The sequence below is a fragment of the Ylistrum balloti genome, unplaced genomic scaffold (genome assembly GCF_031769215.1).
Source record: "Ylistrum balloti isolate Yb309-2 unplaced genomic scaffold, AGI_CSIRO_Ybal_v1 Utg370010, whole genome shotgun sequence".
Classification (NCBI taxonomy): Eukaryota; Metazoa; Mollusca; class Bivalvia; order Pectinida; family Pectinidae; genus Ylistrum; species Ylistrum balloti.
This window is the reverse complement of record NW_026782083.1, coordinates 2,304,555-2,329,371: the sequence shown is the minus strand read 5'-3', so window position 1 is coordinate 2,329,371 and position 24,817 is coordinate 2,304,555. Positions and strand designations below refer to the sequence as shown.

General features: G+C 38.6%; 1 protein-coding gene across 1 annotated transcript in view; it reads right to left on the bottom strand.

Moving 5' to 3' along the window:
- The window catches only part of LOC132548352 (cysteine--tRNA ligase, cytoplasmic-like), a 194,891-nt gene that overhangs the window by 12,499 nt on the left and 157,575 nt on the right, over positions 1 to 24,817 (bottom strand). The window contains exons 4-8 of the mRNA XM_060212208.1: positions 4,226 to 4,314; positions 3,571 to 3,667; positions 3,120 to 3,218; positions 2,698 to 2,850; positions 1,812 to 1,952 (exon numbers count right to left, since the gene is read on the bottom strand). Of these exons, the coding sequence (XP_060068191.1) occupies positions 1,812 to 1,952; positions 2,698 to 2,850; positions 3,120 to 3,218; positions 3,571 to 3,667; positions 4,226 to 4,314 (579 nt within the window). The remainder of the gene's footprint in view (positions 1 to 1,811; positions 1,953 to 2,697; positions 2,851 to 3,119; positions 3,219 to 3,570; positions 3,668 to 4,225; positions 4,315 to 24,817) is intronic.

The window sequence follows — 24,817 nt, the reverse complement described above, 5'->3', positions numbered from 1 at the left end:
CACTGTGTCCCTGTGCTGTACTTACATCGAGAGATTGACCAGTGTGTCCCTGTACTTACAAAGAGAGATTGACCACTGTGTCCCTGTGCTGTACTTACAATGAGAGATTGACCACTGTGTCCCTGTGCTGTACTTACATCGAGAGATTGACCAGTGTGTCCCTGTACTTACATTGAGAGATTGACCACTGTGTCCCTGTGCTGTACTTACATTGAGAGATTGACCACTGTGTCCCTGTGCTGTACTTACATCGAGAGATTGACCACTGTGTCCCTGTGCTTACATTGAGTGTCCCTGTGCTGTACTTAGAGAGATTGACCACTGTGTCCCTGTGCTGTACTTACAATGAGAGATTGACCACTGTGTCCCTGTGCTGTACTTACAATGAGAGATTGACCACTGTGTCCCTGTGCTGTACTTACATTGAGAGATTGACCAGTGTGTCCCTGTACTTACAATGAGAGATTGACCACTGTGTCCCTGTGCTGTACTTACAATGAGAGATTGACCACTGTGTCCCTGTGCTGTACTTACATTGAGAGATTGACCACTGTGTCCCTGTGCTGTACTTACATTGAGAGATTGACCACTGTGTCCCTGTGCTGTACTTACAATGAGAGATTGACCACTGTGTCCCTGTGCTGTACTTACAATGAGAGATTGACCACTGTGTCCCTGTGCTGTACTTACATTGAGAGATTGACCAGTGTGTCCCTGTACTTACATTGAGAGATTGACCACTGTGTCCCTGTGCTGTACTTACAATGAGAGATTGACCACTGTGTCCCTGTGCTGTACTTACATTGAGAGATTGACCAGTGTGTCCCTGTACTTACATTGAGAGATTGACCAGTGTGTCCCTGTACTTACAATGAGAGATTGACCACTGTGTCCCTGTGCTGTACTTACAATGAGAGATTGACCACTGTGTCCCTGTGCTGTACTTACAATGAGAGATTGACCACTGTGTCCCTGTGCTGTACTTACAATGAGAGATTGACCACTGTGTCCCTGTGCTTACAATGAGAATGAGAGATTGACCACTGTGTCCCTGTGCTGTACTTACAATGAGAGATTGACCACTGTGTCCCTGTGCTGTACTTACAATGAGAGATTGACCACTGTGTCCCTGTGCTGTACTTACATCGAGAGATTGACCAGTCTGTCCCTGTACTTACAATGAGAGATTGACCACTGTGTCCCTGTGCTGTACTTACAATGAGAGATTGACCAGTGTGTCCCTGTGCTTACATTGAGAGATTGACCACTGTATCCCTGTGTTGTACTTACAATGAGAGATTGACCACTGTGTCCTTGTGCTGTACTTACATTGAGAGATTGACCAATGTGTCCCTGTACTTACATTGAGAGATTGACCACTGCATCCCTGTGCTGTACTTACAATGAGAGATTGACCACTGTGTCCCTGTGCTGTACTTACAATGAGAGATTGACCACTGTGTCCCTGTGCTGTACTTACAATGAGAGATTGACCACTGTGTCCCTGTACTTACATTGAGAGATTGACCACTGCATCCCTGTGCTGTACTTACAATGAGAGATTAACCACGGTGTCCCTGTGCTGTACTTACATTGAGAGATTGACCAGTGTGTTCCTGTGCTTACATTGAGAGACTGACCACTGCATCCCTGTGCTGTACTTACAATGAGAGATTGACCACGGTGTCCCTGTGCTGTACTTACATTGAGAGATTGACCAGTGTGTCCCTGTGCTTACATTGAGAGACTGACCACTGCGTCCCTGTGCTGTACTTACAATGAGAGATTGACCAGTGTGTCCCTGTACTTACATTAAGAGATTCCATGTCCTTGTGATAGTCCTCCTCAAACCGCTTGGGCAGACTTAAGAAGATGGAGTTGTCTGTAACCTCTGACCCATGGTTTTGATCCAACCAATCTGAGATAATGTCCTTCGAAGACTCCAACAGATTCTGTATATATAGTGAAAGAATATTTTGATTACCAAGTAAACATTTGGTATCTGGTTTTATATTTGAACTACAGACAAGTTCTGTATTTCAAAAGTCAACTTCTTTTCCTTTTGCAATAAAATTCTTGTACAGAGTCTGAACCACTTTCAGATCTTGGCTATTTTCTAAAGAAAAATTTGATTGCTGTTCTTGAGTTCTGACCTGGGGTGAAGGTCAGGGTGGCCTGTAGCTGACATAGGTACATGCATACTTGAAAAAATATTTTGTAGCAAAATGAAAGATCTACCCAACTTATCTTCCTTGATCCTGGAGGTGAAGTACAAGATGTTTCCCTTTTTAATCAGAATATTGACTTTTTCAACTAAATGTGCCACATGTTCATTCTTATTCAATATACAAGTTAGTGATAAGTGTTGTACTTTAGAGAGGTTTAAACATGAAGTTTCTCTAATACAAATATACACATAACTTCTGACATTTGTACATGTTTAGGAATCAAGAATTGACATTTCAAGAGAAGAGTTCACTTAAACATAATTCATCGATTGTTACAAAAGGGAGGCAACTCCTCCATATTATTCCTGATTGTCATATTATGCTCGAAAAGTGGCCTCATTCCGACCATTAACTGACAGACTTGCTTCTTGCGCTACATGACTAGTTACCTCATTTTAAGCATTAATTGGATGACTCACCTCCTGTGCTGCCATAATTGCAGTCTTATTCATACCACTAACAAACTTACCTCCCTTGCTGCCTGAATAGCCGCCTCATCTTTTGATTGGTTATTCATCACAGTCTCCAAGTTGTTTACTGCCGCATCAACTTTTGCTTTTTGTCGCTCGTACATTGCTTTCTTGTCTGGATCTGTTTCTTTGGTCAGTTTTATGGAAAATGGCTGCAGCAGAAATAATATAACTTTAAAGAGAAAAGCTGGACTGCAGTAGAAATTATACAACTGTACAACTTTACAGAGAAAGGCTGCAGCAGAGAAGGTACAACTATATTGATAATTTTGAAATTCCTCATTACATTTTAATACAGGATATCTAGATATGAAGTCTCTCACTATCAATAACAGGTTACTCTTCAGGGATAAGGATTACAATGAAACATCTATCATATTCTTCATATGTTTCTCAAAACTGCACTTAAACAGCCTTATACCTTCATGGCCAGCAACGTGTCGTCCATGACCTTTTTCCAAGGGTGACCTTCGCTTATGTAATTTTCCCATAAAAAGTTCTGTCTGGCTCTTCTGATAATCTGAAAGGATATTTAGAAATACATCAGATTTGATTTCCACTTTGCCAGTTATATAATTATCTATGTTTTTGAGATCCACACACAAGATGCATTAATGATAAGTATTGGATAAAACACTTCCTTAACATAATCAGCTGATCTAAACTCCATTCACATTTTTTCTGAAAGATTCCATGGCAATACAGGGTGATATTATTAATGTGATTGAATGCAAATGATATTATTTATTCCCCTTTGTATAAATATTTAAGTAACAAAGTTTAACATATTCATCAGCCAATACTTTACATATGAAAGTTTCATTTTATCCATAATGACGTACTTTGTGGAGGTGAACAGAAAATCTGATTACCTTGTCATCAACATCAGTGATGTTCATACAGTAGAACACATCGTAGTTAAAGTAATCCTGCATCACTCGTCGCAGGATGTCGAAGGACATGTAGGACCTAAAGTCAATACAACAACATAATTTAGGTTATGAAGTGAATTGAGCTTGACAGTATTTCTTTTTTATTCTACAGACAATAAAAATATGTTGTTTTAAGGCTTAAAAAAAAAGGTCTCTAAACTTACAAATTATAAAAATGGCAAGTGCTCAAATTTGTGTAATGTGAAAGAATTTAAATTTTGATGTCAATTTCTTATCCTAATATACTAACTTCGAAACTTTCTGGTACAGTCCTGTTTAATTAACCTTCCAGATTCTAGCACAGAGTTTCTGCATGTAGTCATCCATAATGACTGCTCAGTATCATTTTATATCAATGTTTTAGGTATCAAACTTGTAACATATTTACAGTAGTAAGAGTGTTTTATAATTATAATTATAATGATTGTCCTTTGAACACAATTTTGGAATTACCAAATGAAACTTGAATCTGAAAAAGTTCAAGAAGCTTTTCTTGCAGAATGAGAATGGAAAGAATAAAAAGTCTCTAATTGGAAAGAATTAACGACAAAGGATTTATTATGAGAACATTTGTTGTAGTTTTGTAGGTCCATACCTTGCATGACCCATATGTGAAGCATCATATACTGTCGGTCCACAGCTGTACCACAGAACTCGACGGCCATTCTGGGGCACAAACACTTCCTGTAATGACAAATGATGTCAATAACATAAAGAATTTGTACTTTACAGATAAAAAATTGCATTTATAGATAGACATTTCCACTCAGTCATACATTAAAATGATACAAAGTGAAAACTGATAGAGAAAAAGGTCCAAGGATTTAAAGGCATTGTGCTAATATGAGAATTTCTATATATAGATTTCAGTAGGGTATGTCCTGATATAATGAATATTGAGGATAGATGACAGAGATAATAGGCACCAAACCAATTTGTCATAAAAAACAAAAGACTTTATTTATCTTGCCCATGGGGCCAACTTGGTAGTTTCTTACTCAAAGTAGGGAGATGTGCTGATAGCACAAACAGCTGGCACTTTCTCTGGAATCGTGACAGATCTGGGTGGGCTTATTACCTGACATTGACTTACTGCTAGATATATACGGTACTGTATAAAGTATATGTATAACACCTACATATCACTTGGCATTGTACCAGTACTGTCAGGAAGTATCACAGAAGGAAACCTTAATCACATGTTTTCCTGTATATCTCCCGTTATGGTTTTCTATACTCGGTCAAGACATTGACAACAACTACACAGAACTATCTGGAACAATAAGCCTACTGACTAACACAAGTTTACACAGATGTAATCCAACGTTGCTGTCTTCACACAAAAGAATTCTACTATCCATTAGGTAATATTGGCTCAATTTCTTTAAATGCATGAATTATTTTTTAATACCTTGTTGTATTTTCTTTGTTTCAGATGTACATGTACAAAAAAATTTAAGAAAAATATCAGTAATCTGAAAAATTTGAATTTCAGGAAGTGAATCAATTTTAATATCTGTAGCTACAACCACATATGAAACTGATTAATGCATTTTAAAGAAAGGTAGACAAATCAAGCGAAGTAAATTGGTTCTATAATCTGTTTACCATATTGTCACACTATTTTAGGCTTTAGTGTACAAAGAAATATAATACAAAAAGAATTGGTTGTTTCTTTACCGCCTCATACACTATATACGCAAGTGAATACTGGTCATTTGTCTGATGAAGGTGACAGTGTAGTCATTGAAACGTCACACTCAAATCTTCACTGGTTGTGTTATAAGAACTTTTATTTAATTACTGCTCCCCTAAAACAGTTTTTTTGGATTAAAACAAAACTTTTAAAAAAGGCAATAAATCTGTAATTATGAATATATCAAGCTTAAGTATATTTAATGCAAGTAAAGTTATGCTTCAGATGTGAATTTTTAACAAAGGGCAATAACTCTGTAATTATGGGGTTAAGGGCTATGGATTTGGTACACTGTTCATCATCTTAACATGACTAGTGTATACATAAAGTTTTATAATACTTGCATAACTGTGGGCAAAGTTATGTTCTGGACAAAAAAAGGGTAGATGGAAAGACGGATGAAAGGATGGATAGACCATGTGGTAACTATATGCTCTCCAAAACTGATGTTCTTTAGCATGTATTTTACGAAGTCCGTATTTAGCATAATCTATTTTTAAATTGATGTGAAAATCTAATTGTTGAATTGCATGTTTAATCTTTCGTCAACATTTCATATTTAAAGTAAATTTATATAAAAAAATCATGAAAATCATCGGTTTCACCTGTTTTTCTGCTTGATTGGCATGTCAATTATTTAGGGAAAGGAATATAGTCCACAGAATGCTTTGGCTTTCAAACCAACACACAGCTAACAGGCCAGCATTGTCAACACAAAACCAAATAAAATTTCAAGTTCTTTAATAATTTTACTGTATAACATAAAGTATATTGTTTCTTGTTAGAAGCTAAGAAAATAGAATAGTTCTTAATATGTTTAAATTACCAAAATTAAAAATTTCAAATTAAAAGTTAGAGAAATAGTAAGCTTTGAAACTAAAACATTTGCTAGTAAACCGCCTGAGTTCTTTATAATATCAAGAAGCCAGGAAACTAGTGCTGTTTGTATATTTGTTTGCTGGCTTCATCACCTATGAACATCCTGGGTCATTTTGAGACAGGTCTCCTTATAGTACCTGGTGGCCTTTTTTAAAACATATGAGGCCAGTTGTTTGTGATCCAGAGTTATTAGATAAGGTGTTTAACCCAAGGACACAATCATGGCAGCAAAGATCAGTCCATTTATAAGATTCCAGAAAAACACAAACAATCTTATGTAGAGAAGGTTGAACAACGCATCTCAGAGAAAGCATGGTAGACACTTTACCAACAGAGCCAACGCGAACCCTTGGAAATAGTGCAATTACAGTTCGGAAATAGTGTTTATGCATTTAAATACCTAGGGGAGTAGTTGATTCATAAAGTAAACAGCAACAGCTTAGTTAAATAAGTAAACAGCCTGGGGGAACAGTCAGTTACACTGGTAAACAGACAGGGGAACAGTCAGTTACACTGGTAAACAGCTGGGGGAATAGTCAGTTACATTGGTAAACAGCTGGGGGAATAGTCAGTTACATTGGTACACAGCTTGGGGAATAGTCAGTTACACTGGTAAACAGCTTGGGGATAGTCAGTTACATTGGTAAACAGATCAGGGAATAGTCAGTTACATTGGTAAACAGCTGAGGGAAATAGTCAGTTACATTGGTAAACAGATCAGGGAATAGTCAGTTACATTGGTAAACAGCTTGGGGAATAGTCAGTTACATTGGTAAACAGCTGGGGGAATAGTCAGTTACATTGGCAAACAGCTGGGGGAATAGTCAGTTACACTGGTAAACAGCTTGGGGAATAGTCAGTTACACTGGTAAACAGCTGGGGGAATAGTCAGTTACATTGGTAAACAGCTGGGGGAATAGTCAGTTACATTGGTAAACAGCTGGGGGAATAGTCAGTTACATTGGTAAACAGGTGGGGGAATAGTCAGTTACATTGGGTAAACAGCTGGGGGAATAGTCAGTTACATTGGCAAACAGCTGGGGGAATAGTCAGTTACATTGTTAAACAGCTGGGGGAATAGTCAGTTACATTGGTAAACAGCTGGGGGAATAGTCAGTTACATTGGTAAACAGCTGGGGGAATAGTCAGTTACATTGGTAAACAGCTGGGGGAATAGTCAGTTACATTGGCAAACAGGTGGGGGAATAGTCAGTTACATTGGTAAACAGCTGGGGGAATAGTCAACATTGGTAAACAGCTGGGGGAATAGTCAGTTACATTGGCAAACAGCTGGGGGAATAGTCAGTTACTAAACAGCTGGGGGAATAGTCAGTTACACTGGTACACAGCTTGGGGAATAGTCAGTTACATTGGTAAACAGCTGGGGGAATAGTCAGTTACATTGGTAAACAGCTGGGGGAATAGTCAGTTACAATGGTAAACAGCTGGGGGAATAGTCAGTTACATTGGTAAACAGCTGGGGGAATAGTCAGTTAAACAGTTAATAGTCAGTTACATTGGTAAACAGCTGGGGGAATAGTCAGTTACAGTGGTAAACAGCTGGGGGAATAGTCAGTCATTGGCAAACAGTAGTCAGTTACATTGGTAAACAGCTGGGGGAATAGTCAGTTACAGTTACATTGGTAAACAGCTCAGTTACATTGGTAAACAGCTGGGGGAATAGTCAGTTACATTGGCAAACAGCTGGGGGAATAGTCAGTTACAATGGTAAACAGCTGGGGGAATAGTCAGTTACATTGGCAAACAGCTGGGGGAATAGTCAGTTACATTGGTAAACAGCTGGGGGAATAGTCAGTTACATTGGTAAACAGCTGGGGGAATAGTCAGTTACATTGGTAAACAGCTGGGGGAATAGTCAGTTACATTGGTAAACAGCTGGGAGAATAGTCAGTTACATTGGCAAACAGCTGGGGGAATAGTCAGTTACATTGGCAAACAGCTGGGGGAATAGTCAGTTACATTGGTAAACAGCTGGGGGAATAGTACATTGGCAAACAGGGGGGAATAGTCAGTTACATTGGTAAACAGCTGGGGGAATAGTCAGTTACATTGGAAAACAGCTGGGGGAATAGTCAGTTACATTGGTAAACAGCTGGGGAATAGTCAGTTACATTGGTAAAGTCAGCATTGGGCTGGGGGAATAGTCAGTTACATTGGTAAATAGCTGGGGGAATAGTCAGTTACATTGGTAAACAGCTGGGGGAATAGTCAGTTACACTGGTACACAGCTTGGGGAATAGTCAGTTACATTGGTAAACAGCTGGGGGAATAGTCAGTTACATTGGCAAACAGCTGGGGGAATAGTCAGTTACATTGGTAAACAGCTGGGGGAATAGTCAGTTACATTGGTAAACAGGTGGGGGAATAGTCAGTTACATTGGTAAACAGACAGGGGAATAGTCAGTTACATTGGTAAACAGCTTGGGGAATAGTCAGTTACATTGGTAAACAGACAGGGGAATAGTCAGTTACACTGGTAAACAGCTTGGGGAATAGTCAGTTACATTGGTAAACAGCTTGGGGATAGTCAGTTACACTGGTAAACAGCTGGGGGAATAGTCAGTTACATTGGTAAATAGCTGGGGGAATAGTCAGTTACATTGGTAAACAGCTGGGGGAATAGTCAGTTACATTGGTAAACAGCTGGGGGAATAGTCACAGCTGGGGGAATAGTCAGTTACATTGGTAAACAGCTGGGGGAATAGTCAGTTACATTGGTAAACAGTTACATTGGTAAACAGCTGGGGGAATAGTCAGTTACATTGGTAAACAGCTGGGGGAATAGTCAGTTACATTGGCAAACAGGTGGGGGAATAGTCAGTTACATTGGTAAACAGCTGGGGGAATAGTCAGTTACATTGGCAAACAGCTGGGGGAATAGTCAGTTACATTGGTAAACAGCTGGGGGAATAGTCAGTTACATTGGTAAACAGCTGGGGGAATAGTCAGTTACATTGGTAAACAGCTGGGGGAATAGTCAGGGGCTGGGGGAATAGTCAGAAGTTGGCAAACAGTTAGTCAGTTAATAGTCAGTTACATTGGTAAACAGCTGGGGGAATAGTCAGTTACATTGGTAAACAGCTGGGGGAATAGTCAACATTGGTAAACAGCTGGGGGAATAGTCAGTTACATTGGTAAACAGCTGGGGGAATAGTCAGTTACATTGGTAAACAGCTGGGGGAATAGTCAGTTACATTGGTAAACAGCTGGGGGAATAGTCAGTTACATTGGCAAACAGCTGGGGGAATAGTCAGTTACATTGGTAAACAGCTTGGGGATAGTCATTTACACTGGTAAACAGCTGGGGGAATAGTCAGTTACACTGGTAAACAGCTGGGGGAATAGTCAGTTACATTGGTAAACAGCTGAGGGAAATAGTCAGTTACATTGGTAAACAGATCAGGGAATAGTCAGTTACATTGGTAAACAGATCAGGGAATAGTCAGTTACATTGGTAATCAGATCAGGGAATAGTCAGTTACATTGGTAAACAGCTGGGAGGATAGTGGTTTAAATCAGTAAATAACGAGGGGATTTCTCTGCTACATTGGTAAAAAGTCTGACACACCGACTGTTTCAAGGTAAATATTGAAAGTAATGATAAGTAAGAGTTAAAGTGACCTTAACCCAAAAACCCTGAGAGTTTGTCCAAGCTTATTTGATGCTTTATAAGTGTGTGAAGTTTGAAGATAATTCCTCGAGAAAGGAAGGCACTTTCACAGATGAAGGGATGGACAAATCTAGATGAAAACTACAGTCCCCCTCCCTAAAATACTGAAAATACATGAAAGCATCCATAATATTATGTAATAATTGTCTTTATCAGTATAAAATTACAGATAAGCTACAATTAAAATTTGTGGCATGTGAAAAAATTATAAAAAAGGCAAGCCACCATTTGATTTGCTTCTTCTAACTTATTATGAAAAAAAACCACATCTAGTTATACCACAAAAGTAAACAACTAAGAAAACAAGTCGTCAGTTATGATGGTAAACAGCTGTTGTTCATTGTTTGCATGTATATTTATTTATTTTTATTTACTATTGTATTTATTCAGCAGTTATGGCGCAGTACCGAGCCCTATATGACTACCTCCCTGACACTGAGGCATATAGTTACATGGCACTACGCGTCAACAATTTCATAGACAAGGTGAAGGACGTAGGAAATGGCTGGTTGATGGGATTTAACACAAACAGTGGAGATTTTGGAATATTTCCAGCATCTTATGCAGAAAAGATAGAGAAGCTATCGGTAAAGTCCGATATCGCTGGCCGTCTCCTTCTCCTTCCGGACAATCCAACAGCGCCTCCGAGCCAAAAAGTCCGCGAGGAAATTCGGAGAATGAAGGAAGCAGTCAGTAATGATCAAATGGTAAATGAAGAGACTCGGACAACCATCAAAATCGAACCCACTCCTGCTACTGAATCTGAAGACTGTACCATTGAGAAGATAGACATGACAGCTCTTAAAGCTGAAATTAATCGGCAGCTGATGTTAAAGAGGAATACAGATGAAGAACCTAGCGAGGTGATACAGGAACCGGATGACACAGACATGCCTTCTAGACCATCTATCTCTTCCCCAAAACTCATAGATTCCACTTTAAAACCTGACATTTCTGATCCAAAACCCGAAATAACACATCCAAAACCTTTGATTTCAGGTCCTAAGCCTTTAATTTCTTCACCAAAACCTGTAATATCATCACCTAAACCAGTGATTTCTTCACCAAAACCAGTGATTTCTTCACCAAAACCTGTAATTTCTTCACCAAAACCTGTAATTTCTACTCCAAAACCTTTGATTTCTACACCTAAGCTTGTTTCATCCTCAAAACCTGTAGAATCATTACCGAATATTTCCTCTCAAAAACCTACACCATCTCCTAAACTGAAACATGAAAAACCACCTGGGTTATCACTACCTCCTAAGGTGGAGAAGGCAGAACCACCAAAGGATCTTCCCCTCCCCAATCCTCCTTCACCAGTTCACAACAAACTAGTTATAGGCAACCCTGTTCCCCTCGAGCCTTTAACCGACAATTACCCTGTGCCTTTACAGCCTATTGGTAAACAACCATCAGAAGATCTTCCCCTCCCCAATCCTCCTTCACCAGTTCACAACAAACTAGTTATAGGCAACCCTGTTCCCCTCGAGCCTTTAACCGACAATTACCCAGTGCCTTTACAGCCTATTGGTAAACAACCATCAGAAGATCTTCCCCTCCCCAATCCTCCTTCACCAGTTCACAACAAACTAGTTATAGGCAACCCTGTTCCCCTCGAGCCTTTAACCGACAATTACCCAGTGCCTTTACAGCCTATTGGTAACCATGACAATTACCATCCTCCACCTATAATCCCTCCTGTTAATGTTCCTGTACCATCTTCACCCGTTCACCTTCCATCTCATACTATCCAACCCAGTTCACATCCTACAATAAGTGCCCCTATTCTTCAGGATTCAATTGGAGACAGCTATCCGGTACCCTTACGACCTATAGGTCAACCTATTGCTAAGTCCCCTCCCCCTAAACCTAAAGTCCCTCAGCCTATAATCCCTGTACCTGTAGTAGAAACACAAGCTGTACATGTACAGGACCCAAGTAAACCAATTATAAGTGAACCCATCCCAATACAGGATCCAAACAAACCAGTTATAAGTGCCCCAATTCCTATCCCTCTTACTGGCCATCAACCACCTAACCTTCCAACACAAGAAGATCCTGTTCTAGATATCCCACTGGAGACTGACAAAGACACTAAAACTCTTGTCAGTGATGAAAAAGCCAAGGCTGACAAGAAGCCGAAAAAAGAGAAAAAAGTGAAACCAGTCAAAGAAAAGAAAGTGAAAGAGAAGAAAATGAAAAAAAAGAAACCTCCACGAGACCTCAGAGTGAGTTTGTATAGCTGTATTGCCAACTGTTCTGCCAAGACCCATATGAAGACAGTCCTCCTTGGCATTCTTGGTGGACTCATATCCGGAGGGATAGTGTTTGTCCTTCTAGCATTCAGCTTCAGTTATGACCTTGATATAGCAGGCTGGATAGCTCTTGGTATCACATTGGTCTTTTCTTTCTTCCTTGCTTTGTCAGCAACATTCCGTTGTCTAGTCCTTCTCATGCTTCCCACCCTGGTGACAGGACGAGGACGCGCAGCTATTCTAGCATTCATTTTTGCCATTCTTTTGACTGGACCGGTATTAAACATTTCATCCAATGCTCAGGAAGTTTCTGGCAGTATGGCCTGTACGACAGAACTCATAGCAAATCAAACCAAAGCTCTGAAACATCAACTAGTAGAGCCTTTAATCAAGATTGCACAGAGGATCAACGATTCATTTCAAGCTGTCAAAGATCTTGCAGATTCATTCTTGACAGTTATAGATCCTATTATCAATACAATCGAACAGTTCCAGTCCGCAGCACAGAAAGCATTTGATAAACTACAAGAACTTTCTGTGGTAAGTACACTTACCACTGAGTAAACCTGTTGCTTAGTTCACTTGATGTAAAAGGTCATCAGTTTTAATCATAAAATTTTTGTAGAATTTTCATTTTTAGTTCCATTACCTAAATGTAAGGATAAGAATCTTATTTCTTCTGATCCCAAATATTAGGTTTCTTTGTTTTATCCATTTATCTAGGAGAGCCTGTTTCTTTCCTTCTTCTATCTTATCTATTGATCTAGAAGAGGATTTCTGGTTTGTTCATTATAATCAATTAGTCTGGAAGATGAGTCTGGTTAATTTATTTTCATTCATTTATCTGGAAGGTAAGTGTGGTTCCTTTAATCTATCTATTTATCTGGAAGGGTATCTTATTTAACTATCCATTTTTCTGAAACTTCCCTCTTGTTTCATTATTGGTTTGTCTAAACTGTAAACCTAACTTATCACTTTTTTCAGCAATGCAAGTCCTTTATAACAGGAGCCCACTCTACCTGTGTATCTGCCATCAATTCAGCCAAGACATCTTGTGAGGACTTCTTCAATTCTATAGACCCCACAGATGATATAGTGAATGGTATTGAGGACTTGGGCAAGTCTCTAGGAATTGGGAAACGTAGAAAACGAGCTGCTCATGACAAATCATCCAAACAGATATTATCTAGGAAAGGAAAACTAATGCAAATTTTCCAGTCTGAAGGGATGTTACCTAGTAATGCAAAACTAATGCAGCTTCTTCAGCCTGAAACGATGTTACCTAGTAATACAAAACTAATGCAGCTTCTCCAGTCACAAGTAGAACAATCTTGTGAAAATGCCAACTCTAAAAATCTCACACGTCAATGCATTGGAGGTCTTGTCAATCGATCAAGGTATGTTTTGCATTACTATGGCATCTATCAATATAGGAAATTTGTGATTACTTAAAAAAAGTTAAGTTGGTCTTCAAAACTGATTATAACTGTTCCTGATGTGAACTAGAATGGTTCAATGTTTTATCTACATGGTTCAATTCTTTAATTATTATGAGGACTGAATAAAATCATGAAAAAAAATCATTGGAAATCAAGTTCATAGGCAATGCAGAAGTCTGTTTATTGACTTCCAAGAGAAAAAATATTTTTTTTGATTCAAGATTTTTGTAAAATAAAAAAAAACTGAACCTATCAAAAGAGCATCCATTAAAATATATGACATCTAGATGTTTCTCATGTGTACTGAATTCTCGTGAATAATAAATTTGGTGAATGCTAAATTTGATGAATACTGAGTTTTTATGAATGCTACTACATAATGCATAATTTATTTGTACACATATTTGAGTGTCGCTAAGTCACTTTATTAGACCAACCTGATATTGGCCATATAAGCTTAAGTTGTGGGAAGTGATAATAATCTGATATTTCTTTATATTTGCTCAGTCTTTATATATTTCAAAATAATTATTTTCTACCTAACATAGAGAAAATAATGTTCAAACAAATCATAGAACATTTTCTAAATACATACAGATTTGATAGCTACAGTAGAAGGACTGACTAGATATTAGATGAACAGGGGCTTGGTATATTTAATTGCAAACAATTGATTTAATGAAATGAGTTGATGATATTTAACATTGTAGGCGAGGACTCTTGGAGAATGTCTGTGTTGTATTGGATATAAGTGGACTTTGTGGTGCTCTGAACATAGCTGGCCCAGTATGTGGTGTTCTTGATACGTTTGCAAATCTTGCAAATGATTCAGTGCAAGAGGTGAAGAATCTTCTGGATCGAATAACTAACTTTTTTGTGTTTGGCCTCAACACAACCTTCGATATCAGTGGAGATATCAACTCATCCCAGACAGGTGAACAGATCATAAATAATGTCAAAGCAGACATTTCATCAAAAACCACTGTTGTGCTTTATTATGCTAAAATCATTGGCCAGGTGCTGGCATGTTCACTGATTTTCCTGCTTCTGAGGTCATTCTTATACCTCAGTAAATGGAGAGCGAAGGAATCCTACGACAATATCTACATCACTAAAGAGTTTGTAAGATATGATGCTAAACGCAAGAAATCAGGAAAAGAGCACATTCTTCCACTGGAATCTAGAGAGAAACGAAAATACATTGTAACAAACTCCATTCTAATGGCACCAGCAGAGCTTCAAACATGTCAGAAAGGATTTACTGTGATTGTTAGAAGTCTTGGGATAGCTACGATGATTTTCCTAATTGACTATGCTCTCTACTACATCCTGGTTCTTATTGAAACCTATGGCAATATCAACATCAATGTGTCTGGTACAAGTACGATCATGTTGAATGTTGAAGGGAATAGCATTATGGCAATGGTTCTACGACAGCTGTCATCTGCTGTTGCCATTGACTACAACTACAACATTGACTTCAACATGACTGTATGTTTACCGCACCCAAATGCACCAGACACAAGAAACATCTACCTGATTGTGTTCTTGTATCTTATGGCATTTGTGTTTATGTTTATGCAGGCCTATGGTCTACGTATAAGAAGGAAAGTTGCAGCACATTTCTATCCTGAAGTGGAGTTTGACAGAATACAATATCTTCACTCCAAGATTCGCATCAAAAGAAGAACGATAATAGGTTGGCTTGCCCATCTTTTGACCTCAAGGAAGAAGGAAAAGGATGTTTCAGAAAGGATGACCTTTGGATCTTGGTGTTACTACACTTTTCCATTCCTTGCCAGTCTCTGTGATTGTAAGCCTGCAAAAACCATCTGTTTGAACTGTGACCGGGAGAGTGATGGTTTGTTAACATTCCACATATGTCAGACAAAGAAATGTGATGCTGTTTATTGTTCCCCTTGTTTCGACGAGATGGACAGACGATGTCAAATTTGTCAAAAAAAATATAATTTTTAAATGGTGCTGAAATATATAACATCCAGAAACAGAGTGTAAGACAATGTACTTATTTACCGTGGACTGAGATGTTGACACATTGTCTAAGATGTTGACAAACAATTTCAGCTTCATCAATGACTATGATATACAGGACAATTATTGTACCTGTATCTGAAAAGTACATATCAATCATAAAATAGCAACAAGTAATATGTGTATCAACAAATCAACATCACTTGAAATGAATACTGGGACCTATTCACTCAGTCGGAAATTCCCATAAACAGTTTAAAAAAAATGTTTAATGACTTAAGCAGTGTGCACGGAAGGGAGATAACTGTTTTATCACTAAAGCATTCTAAGACAATTCTTTAAAATGACAGGATACAGGGAGACAACTGCTTAATGATTAGAATTCAGTAGGATCTTTTAGTTAAGATGTATATACAATGTAATAATATATCTTGTTATATAATTTTCATGTTTAAACCTAATTTATTCATGTAAAAGAGGTATCATTAAAGGATAAATTGATTAAAATATGTACATGTGTTAGCCAAACTGAGTTTTTATAAGGGAAGTAACTCTGTCCTTCTTGTCACCAGAAAGTGTTATTTTGATAATTATTGATCTACATCAGAATTACATTTTAACACAGAGCTTACTTAGAAAAAAATTGTATCATATCTAAACACACAGCTTACTGTTAAATTGTGTTTCATTGCTATTGTAATACAAATCCATAAATAGGCAGTCTTGTGTTAAATCATCATAATATGAAACCTATAACAACAAACTGACATTAAAACATCCACGCTTGATTAACAAAATTTACATATTTTTTACTGAATAATTCATGAGATCTACGTAAACATATCCTGAGATCTTATCTGCCTGCTTCATAGTGACAAATAAACAAACAACATCATCTAGATTCTGTATATACTGTTGACAAAACATGCTTCACTCAATACACATCATAACTATTCCTACAACTTCCCAAAAAGAAACAATGATATAAAATTGTCTTTCTCTCCTATCCTCCAAAGGTATAAAGATGTATTTTCACAAAATTTATAAAAAGGCATTTTTTTTTCTGTGTGAAATATTTCCTAAAATTTACCATTTTTACAAGTGGAAGAATTTCTGGTGGTACAATAAAATTTTGTACATATAAGTTTTGCTTTTGGTATACTGGTATTCCAATCCATGTACTGAATCACAAGAGTTTTTAAAATGAAAATAAATCAATAAATACAACCTATTGTGGATGTCATAAGATGAACATGAAAGAATATCATCATCTATATTAAATTAATTTACCATTTTCATCTTTTGTGATAATATGACCATTTAAGATTTTCAGCACTTGTCTTTTGTCTTTTAGTTTGTTTGATGTTATTTCCTTTTGGATGGCTGCGTCTTTCACCAGTTGATGGCCCTGATGACCTTTCATGTGTTGACAAGCCGTTAAAATTGTAAAAATAATCTTATAAATAAATTTGTGCTATAACAAAATTTTGAAAATAAGGAGCCAAAGAGACTTTGTGAGAGACATATGCCTACCATTTTTGCAATACCTGGAAATATTTTTGAACATTTGAACAATAAAATCTTTAAAAAATTTTTCCATTTCAGTTCACTTCACAAAGTTTTCATTTACAATGTACAAAGTTTATAAAAATGATATCTTAGGCTCATTAAAAAATTCTTCAATGAACCAGACACATATAAAGCTCATTTTCTATATATCTGATATACACCTTGTTTTTCTATAAATCTAGGATATACTTTGATTTTATATAGATCTGATATATACCTTCATTTTCTATATACATGTAATAACACCTTATTCTCTATATGTCTGAGATAAAGTTGAGAACGTAACTGTAGATTAAGTTCTGGTGACAACACTAGTGAGTGTCAGTTAGATTATAGCCCCTATAACCACAGTGTCACAGCTGTACAAGATGGCAGCTATTGTGGCCAAACATTTACAGTAAACCATTGTGGTCAGATCTTCTCAGTGAATAGAACTCTGGATCTGTTGAGTATATATAGGAAATTGGAATTTGATTACTTAATTTTGGTGGTGATTGATAAGCTGAAGTGATTTTGAATGGTCATTATATACTGTCAGAATCACATATGATGGTCTATTGTATCACAGAACAGTGAGTTCTCATTCTGTCCTTTAGACCACTTGACCATCTGATGACACTACAGATTGACAATTCATCACATTTGTATATCTGGACATTGTCATGCCTTGGTTTTGATTGGTTAAAAGTCCTGTTACACAATGACTTGCTGGTGTTAATTAACAGCTATAAGATTACTGGGCAAGAGTATGTCACTAGACACAGAATCTGAATCGCTGAAACTACATGGTAACATCCAATGTGTCATTAAATAGCAGGGTATATCACAGACCTGGGTTGTAGTAAGCTGTCAGTAAAACAAGGGTATATAATTGACCTAGGTTGTAGCTGGCTGTCAGTAAAACAACAGGGTATATCACAGTCCTGGGTTGTAGTGAGCTGTCAGTAAAACAAAAGGGTATATCACAGACCTGGGTTGTAGTGAGCTGTCAGTAAAACAGCAGGGTATATAATTGACCTGGGTTGTAGTGAGCTGTCAGTAAAACAACAGGGTATATCACAGACCTAGGTTGTAGCTGGCTGTCAGTTAAACAACAGGGTATATCACAGACCTGGGTTGTAGCTGGTTGTCAGTAAAACAACAGGGTATATCACAGACCTGGGTTGTAGTGAGCTGTCAGTAAAACAACAGGGTATATCACAGACCTGAGTTGTAGTGAGCTGTCAGTAAAACAACAGGGTATATCACAGACCTAGGTTGTAGCTGGCTGTCAGTAAAACAACAGGGTATATCACAGACCTGGGTTGTAGTGAGCTGTCAGTAAAACAACAGGGTATATCATAGACCTAGGTTGTAGTGAGCTGTCAGTAAAACAACAGGGTATATCACAGACCTAGGTTGTAGCTGGCTGTCAGTAAAACAACAGGGTATATCACAGACCTAGGTTGTAGTGAGCTGTCAGTAAAACAACAGGGTACATCACAGACCTAGGTTGTAGCTGGCTGTCAGTAAAACAATAGGGTATATCACAGACCTGGGTTGGAGTGAGCTGTCAGTAAAACAGCAGGGTACATCACAGACCTGGGCTGTTTTCGTCTATTTGTCAATCAACAGGGTATATCATAATCCTGGGTTGTAGCAGGCTGTGTGTAAACCAACAGGGTATATCACAGAATTGGGTTGTTGTGGGCTGTCAGTAACACAGCCAGTACATCATAGACTTGGGTTGTTGTGGGCTGTCAGTAACACAGCAAATACATCACAGAATTGGGTTGTTGTGGGCTGTCAGTAACACAGCCAGTACATCATAGACTTGGGTTGTTGTGGGCTGTCAGTAACACAGCCAGTACATCACAGAATTGGGTTGTTGTGGGCTGTCAGTAACACAGCAAGTACATCACAGAATTGGGTTGTTGTGGGCTGTCAGTAACACAGCCAGTACATCATAGACTTGGGTTGTTGTGGGCTGTCAGTAACACAGCCAGTACATCACAGAATTGGGTTATGGTGGGCTGTCAGTAACACAGCAAATACATCACAGACTTGGGTTGTTGCGGGCTGTCAGTAACACAGCCAGTACATCACAGAATTGGGTTGTTGTGGGCTGTCAGTAACACAGCCAGTACATCACAGACTTGGGTTGTTGTGGGCTGTCAGTAACACAGCAAGTACATCATAGATTTGGATTGTTGTGGGCTGTCAGTAACACAGCCAGTACATCACAGAATTGGGTTGTTGTGGGCTGTCAGTAACACAGCAAGTACATCACAGACTTGGGTTGTTGTGGGCTGTCAGTAACACAGCAAGTACATCATAGATTTGGGTTGTTGTGGGCTGTCAGTAACACAGCAAGTACATCACAGACTGTGGTTGTTGGCTGTCAGTAACACAGCAAGTACATCATAGATTTGGGTTGTTGTGGGCTGTCAGTAACACAGCAAGTACATCACAGACTTGGGTTGTTTTCACAGATTTGGGTTGTTGTGGGCTGTCAGTAACACAGCCAGTACATCACAGATTTGGGTTGTTGCGCGCTGTCAGTAACACAGCAAACTGTATCCCAGACTTTGGTTGTTGCAGGCTTTCATTGACAGCAAACTGTATCCCAGATTTGGGTTGTTGTGGGCTGTCAGTAACACAGCCAGCACATCCCAGATTTGGGTTGTTGCGGGCTTTCATTGACAGCAAACTGTATCCCAGATTTGGGTTGTTGTTGGCTATGAGTAAACAACATGGTACACCACTGACCTTGAACGTTCTCAAAATATCATATTACTCTACATCAGTTGATATATCTGTCTAGGTAAATTGGATTCCTTAATTAATTAGCAGTGACATGTGGAGGAAATTTGGTAAATGCAGATTGGACAGACTAAAATTAAAAGTACACAGCACAGCATGAGTCAAGGCTGAGAAAAAGGTGGATTGATAATCTATAATGTAATCAGTTCCATAGTACAAGCTTATTACCAACATTTTTATACAAGTTTTCATTTGCTTCAAAGATATGCATCTCGTGTTTCATGTGATGAAACTCCTACACAACTGTGACAAAGGTCTCAGAATGAACTGTCCAATATTAATTGAAAGTGGCATTAATAGCCTTTCAATAATCATTTCAGCATGAAAACACACACTATTGTGTTTATTTTTATGGAATCTTTCTGTTATCTAAATTAAAATTGAAAAAAAATCCAAAAAAACAAAACAAAACAAAATGAGAATTTTTTTGATATTTGCTCTTGTTAAACTTTTGTATGATCTTGATCATCAATGAACAGATTTCTAGTTTCCCCGCTTTATCTTTGCTCAATCTAATGGCTGCTCTTATGACTATGCTGTTTAACAAAAGTCTTACTCTGATTTTGCTAAGGATTAAAATATTGATTTCCATTCACGATAAAATCTTTTACTAGTATTCTGATTTCACTTCAGATCCTTACGTAAGTATTAATACTCAGTTCAGAATATAGCATTTCTACGTTGTTAAATTGTTGAAAGTTTAAAATCAAAATTTAGACAGTGACATGATTAAGTGAAATGTTTTTCTTTCCCCACCCAGCTGCATGGAGTGGTACTTGTATTGTACAAAATAAACCTATTATGGAGCTGCAGTCCTTTAAAAGAAAGCTTAAAAAATTTGTAGACATTTAATCATGAGGAAGACCCATTCCAATCTGTGTGGGACATAAAGACACATTCCTGCTCTGGTTAGGACATAAGACACATTCCCATTCTAAGTGGGACATAAGACACATTCCAATCTGTGTGGGACATAAAGACACATTCCTGCTCTGGTTAGGACATAAGACACATTCCCATTCTAAGTGGGACATAAGACACATTCCAATCTGTGTGGGACATAAAGACACATTCCTGCTCTGGTTAGGACATAAGACACATTCCCATTCTAAGTGGGACATAAGACACATTCCAATCTGTGTGGGACATAAAGACACATTCCTGCTCTGGTTAGGACATAAGACACATTCCCATTCTAAGTGGGACATAAGACACATTCCAATCTGTGTGGGACATAAAGACACATTCCTGCTCTGGGTAGGACATAAGACACATTCCCAATCTAAGTGGGACACAAAGAGTCATTCCCAATCTGTGTGGGACATAAAGACACATTCCTGCTCTGGTTAGGACATAAGACACATTCCCATTCTAAGTGGGACATGAAGACACAATCCCAATCTGTGTGGGACATAAAGACACATTCCTGCTCTGGTTAGGACATAAGACACATTCCCAATCTAAGTGGGACACAAAGAGTCATTCCCAATCTGTGTGGGACATAAAGACACATTCCTGCTCTGGTTAGGACATAAGACACATTCCCATTCTAAGTGGGACATGAAGACACAATCCCAATCTGAGTGGGACATAAAGACACATTCCTGCTCTGGTTAGGACATAAGACACATTCCCATTCTAAGTGGGACACAAAGAGTCATTCCCAATCTGTGTGGGACATAAAGACACATTCCTGCTCTGGTTAGGACATAAGACACATTACTATTCTAAGTGGGACACAAAGAGTCATTCCCAATCTGTGTGGGACACAAAGACACATTCCTGCTCTGGTTAGGACATAAGACACATTCCCATTCTAAGTGGGACACAAAGAGTCATTCCCAATCTGTGTGGGACATAAAGACACATTCCTGCTCTGGTTAGGACATAAGACACATTCCCATTCTAAGTGGGACACAAAGAGTCATTCCCAATCTGAGTGGGACATTAAGACACATTCCTGCTCTGGGTAGGACATAAGACACATTACTATTCTGAGTGGGACATAAGACACATTCCCAATCTGAGTGGGACATAAAGACATCTTCCTGCTCTGGGTAGGACATAAGACACATTCCTATTCTGAGTGGGACATGAAGACACATTCCCAATCTGAGTGGGACACAAAGAGTCATTCCCAATCTGAGTGGGACATTAAGACACATTCCTGCTCTGGTTAGGACATAAGACACATTCCCATTCTAAGTGGGACACAAAGAGTCATTCCCAATCTGGGTAGGACATAAGACACATTCCTATTCTGAGTCGGACATAAGACACATTCCCAATCTGAGTGGGACATAAAGACATCTTCCTGCTCTGGGTAGGACATAAGACACATTCCTATTCTGAGTGGGACATGAAGACACATTCCCAATCTGAGTGGGACATTAAGACACATTCCTGCTCTGATTAGGACATAAGACACATTCCTATTCTGAGTGGGACATGAAGACACATTCCCATTCTGGATGGGACATAAGACATATTCCCAATCTGAGTGAGATTTAAAGACACATTCTCATTCTGGGTGGGACATAAGACATAGACATACTTTGGGGAGGACAAGATACATTCCCATTCTAGGCAGGATATAAAGACACATTTCCATTCTGAGTGGTCTATGAAGACAATCGTCTTCTGGGAACTATGGCTTCACTTCTGTAGTGCTGCAGCATATTTCAATTATTTCCATTTAAACTGATCAAAGAACATGAAGGAAAATATCACCATTGAATTTTGTTGTCGTAAATAAAACATGAAAATATAAATGAAGCATATCTAAAACCAGCGCCTTGGGTGAAGTTGACGCATCAGTAGTGTTGACAATAGATGTTGACGTGGACCGACTGTGTGTCATAGTGTACTGGTAGGTACCACATCTTCATGAATATTGTACAACCCACAGCTACAAAACCCTGTCTCTAGCTGTGACAACAACACGATTAGTACCCTAATGTAACGTCTTCAACATGGTTGTCACTGGCAACGCCATTCTGTTGAGCAGTTTAAAAAAAATTAAACCTACAATTTTTGAAGCTCAACTGTAATAAAACAGTCATTTTATGTACACAAAGAATACTTCATCTATTTTGTTTTTCATTTTTTAAAAAGGAGTAGTTGGATATCTAAACAGTGAGGGAAAACTGATATAAAATTTGTCAAAATATAAACACACTTGAAGAAGAAACAATAGAAACAGACATATAGAAAGTAATTATACACCTAAAGGGCCTCTCTTAGAGAGATACTGCTAGTCCAGTGGTCTTTGTGAAACCAAATGGAGCACAGCTTCTACAGGAGTCCCTCACAGATGAAGAGAAATACATCTTATTCAGGAGTTCATCACAGGTCAAGGCAGAAACATGTACTTTAGGAGTTCCTTACAAATCAAGGGGAACACAGCTACTTCAAGAGTCCCTCAAAGATCAAGGGAGATTCATCTATTTTGTGAGTCCTCCACAGATCAAGGGAGATATAGCTACTTTAGGAATCTGACACAAATCAATGACCTTGTTACACTGTATCATAATGTTTTGAAACATTAGGTATTTGATCAACAGTGTACTTTTCTTTAATATCAGTCTGGTCCTCCTTATATATTTAAGCATGAGTCTTGTCCTTCAACGTAAATCTAGTCTCCCTCCACTTACCCTTCAATACCAGTGTAGCTTCACTAATTAACCCCTAAAATAGCAGTGTAGACTCCCTCCCTACCTGTTCAATACCAGTGTAGACTCCCTCCCTACCTGTTAAATACCAGTGTAGACTCCCTCCCAACCCGTTCAATACCAGTGTAGACTCCCTCATTCACCCCTAAAATATCAGTGTAGACTCCCTCCCAACCTGTTCAGTACCAGTGTAGACTCCCTCCCTACCTGTTAAATACCAGTGTAGACTCCCTCATTCACCCCTAAAATATCAGTGTAGACTCCCTCCCAACCTGTTAAATACCAGAGTAAACTCCCTCCCTACCTGTTAAATACCAGTGTAGACTCCCTCCCTACCTGTTAAATACCAGTGTAGACTCCCTCCCTACCTGTTAAATACCAGTGTAGACTCCCTCCCTACCTGTTAAATACCAGTGTAGACTCCCCCATTCACCCCTAAAATATCAGTGTAGACTCCCTCCCAACCTGTTAAATACCAGTGTAGACTCCCTCCCTACCTGTTAAATACCAGTGTAGACTCCCTCCCTACCTGTTAAATACCAGTGTAGACTCCCTCCCTACCTGTTAAATACCAGTGTAGACTCCCTCATTCACCCCTAAAATATCAGTGTAGACTCCCTCCCAACCTGTTAAATACCAGTGTAGACTCCCTCCCAACCTGTTAAATACCAGTGTAGACTCCTTCCCAACCTGTTAAATACCAGTGTAGACTCCTTCCCAACCTGTTAAATACCAGTGTAGACTCCTTCCCAACCTGTTAAATATCAGTTTAGCTTAACTCTTTACCAACTGAAATTAATTCTGCCTCTTAAAATATAAGTGTACCCTCCCTACCCCCTTCATATCAGTGTAACCTTACTCCTTCTAATATCAGTGTAGCCTTACTCCCTACCCCCTACATATGTATGTAGTGTACATAGTGTACCCACCCTACCCTCTGAAATATCTGTGTTGTCCCACTTCATGTCCCTTTAAACATCAGTGTAGCCTCACTCCCTACCCCCTAAAATATCAGTGTACCCTCCCTACCCTTTAAACATCAGTGTAGCCTCACTCCCTACCCCCTAAAATATCAGTGTACCCTCCCTACCCTTTAAACATCAGTGTAGCCTCACTCCCTACCCCCTAAAATATCAGTGTACCCTCCCTACCTTTTAAACATCAGTGTAGCCTCACTCCCTACCCCCTAA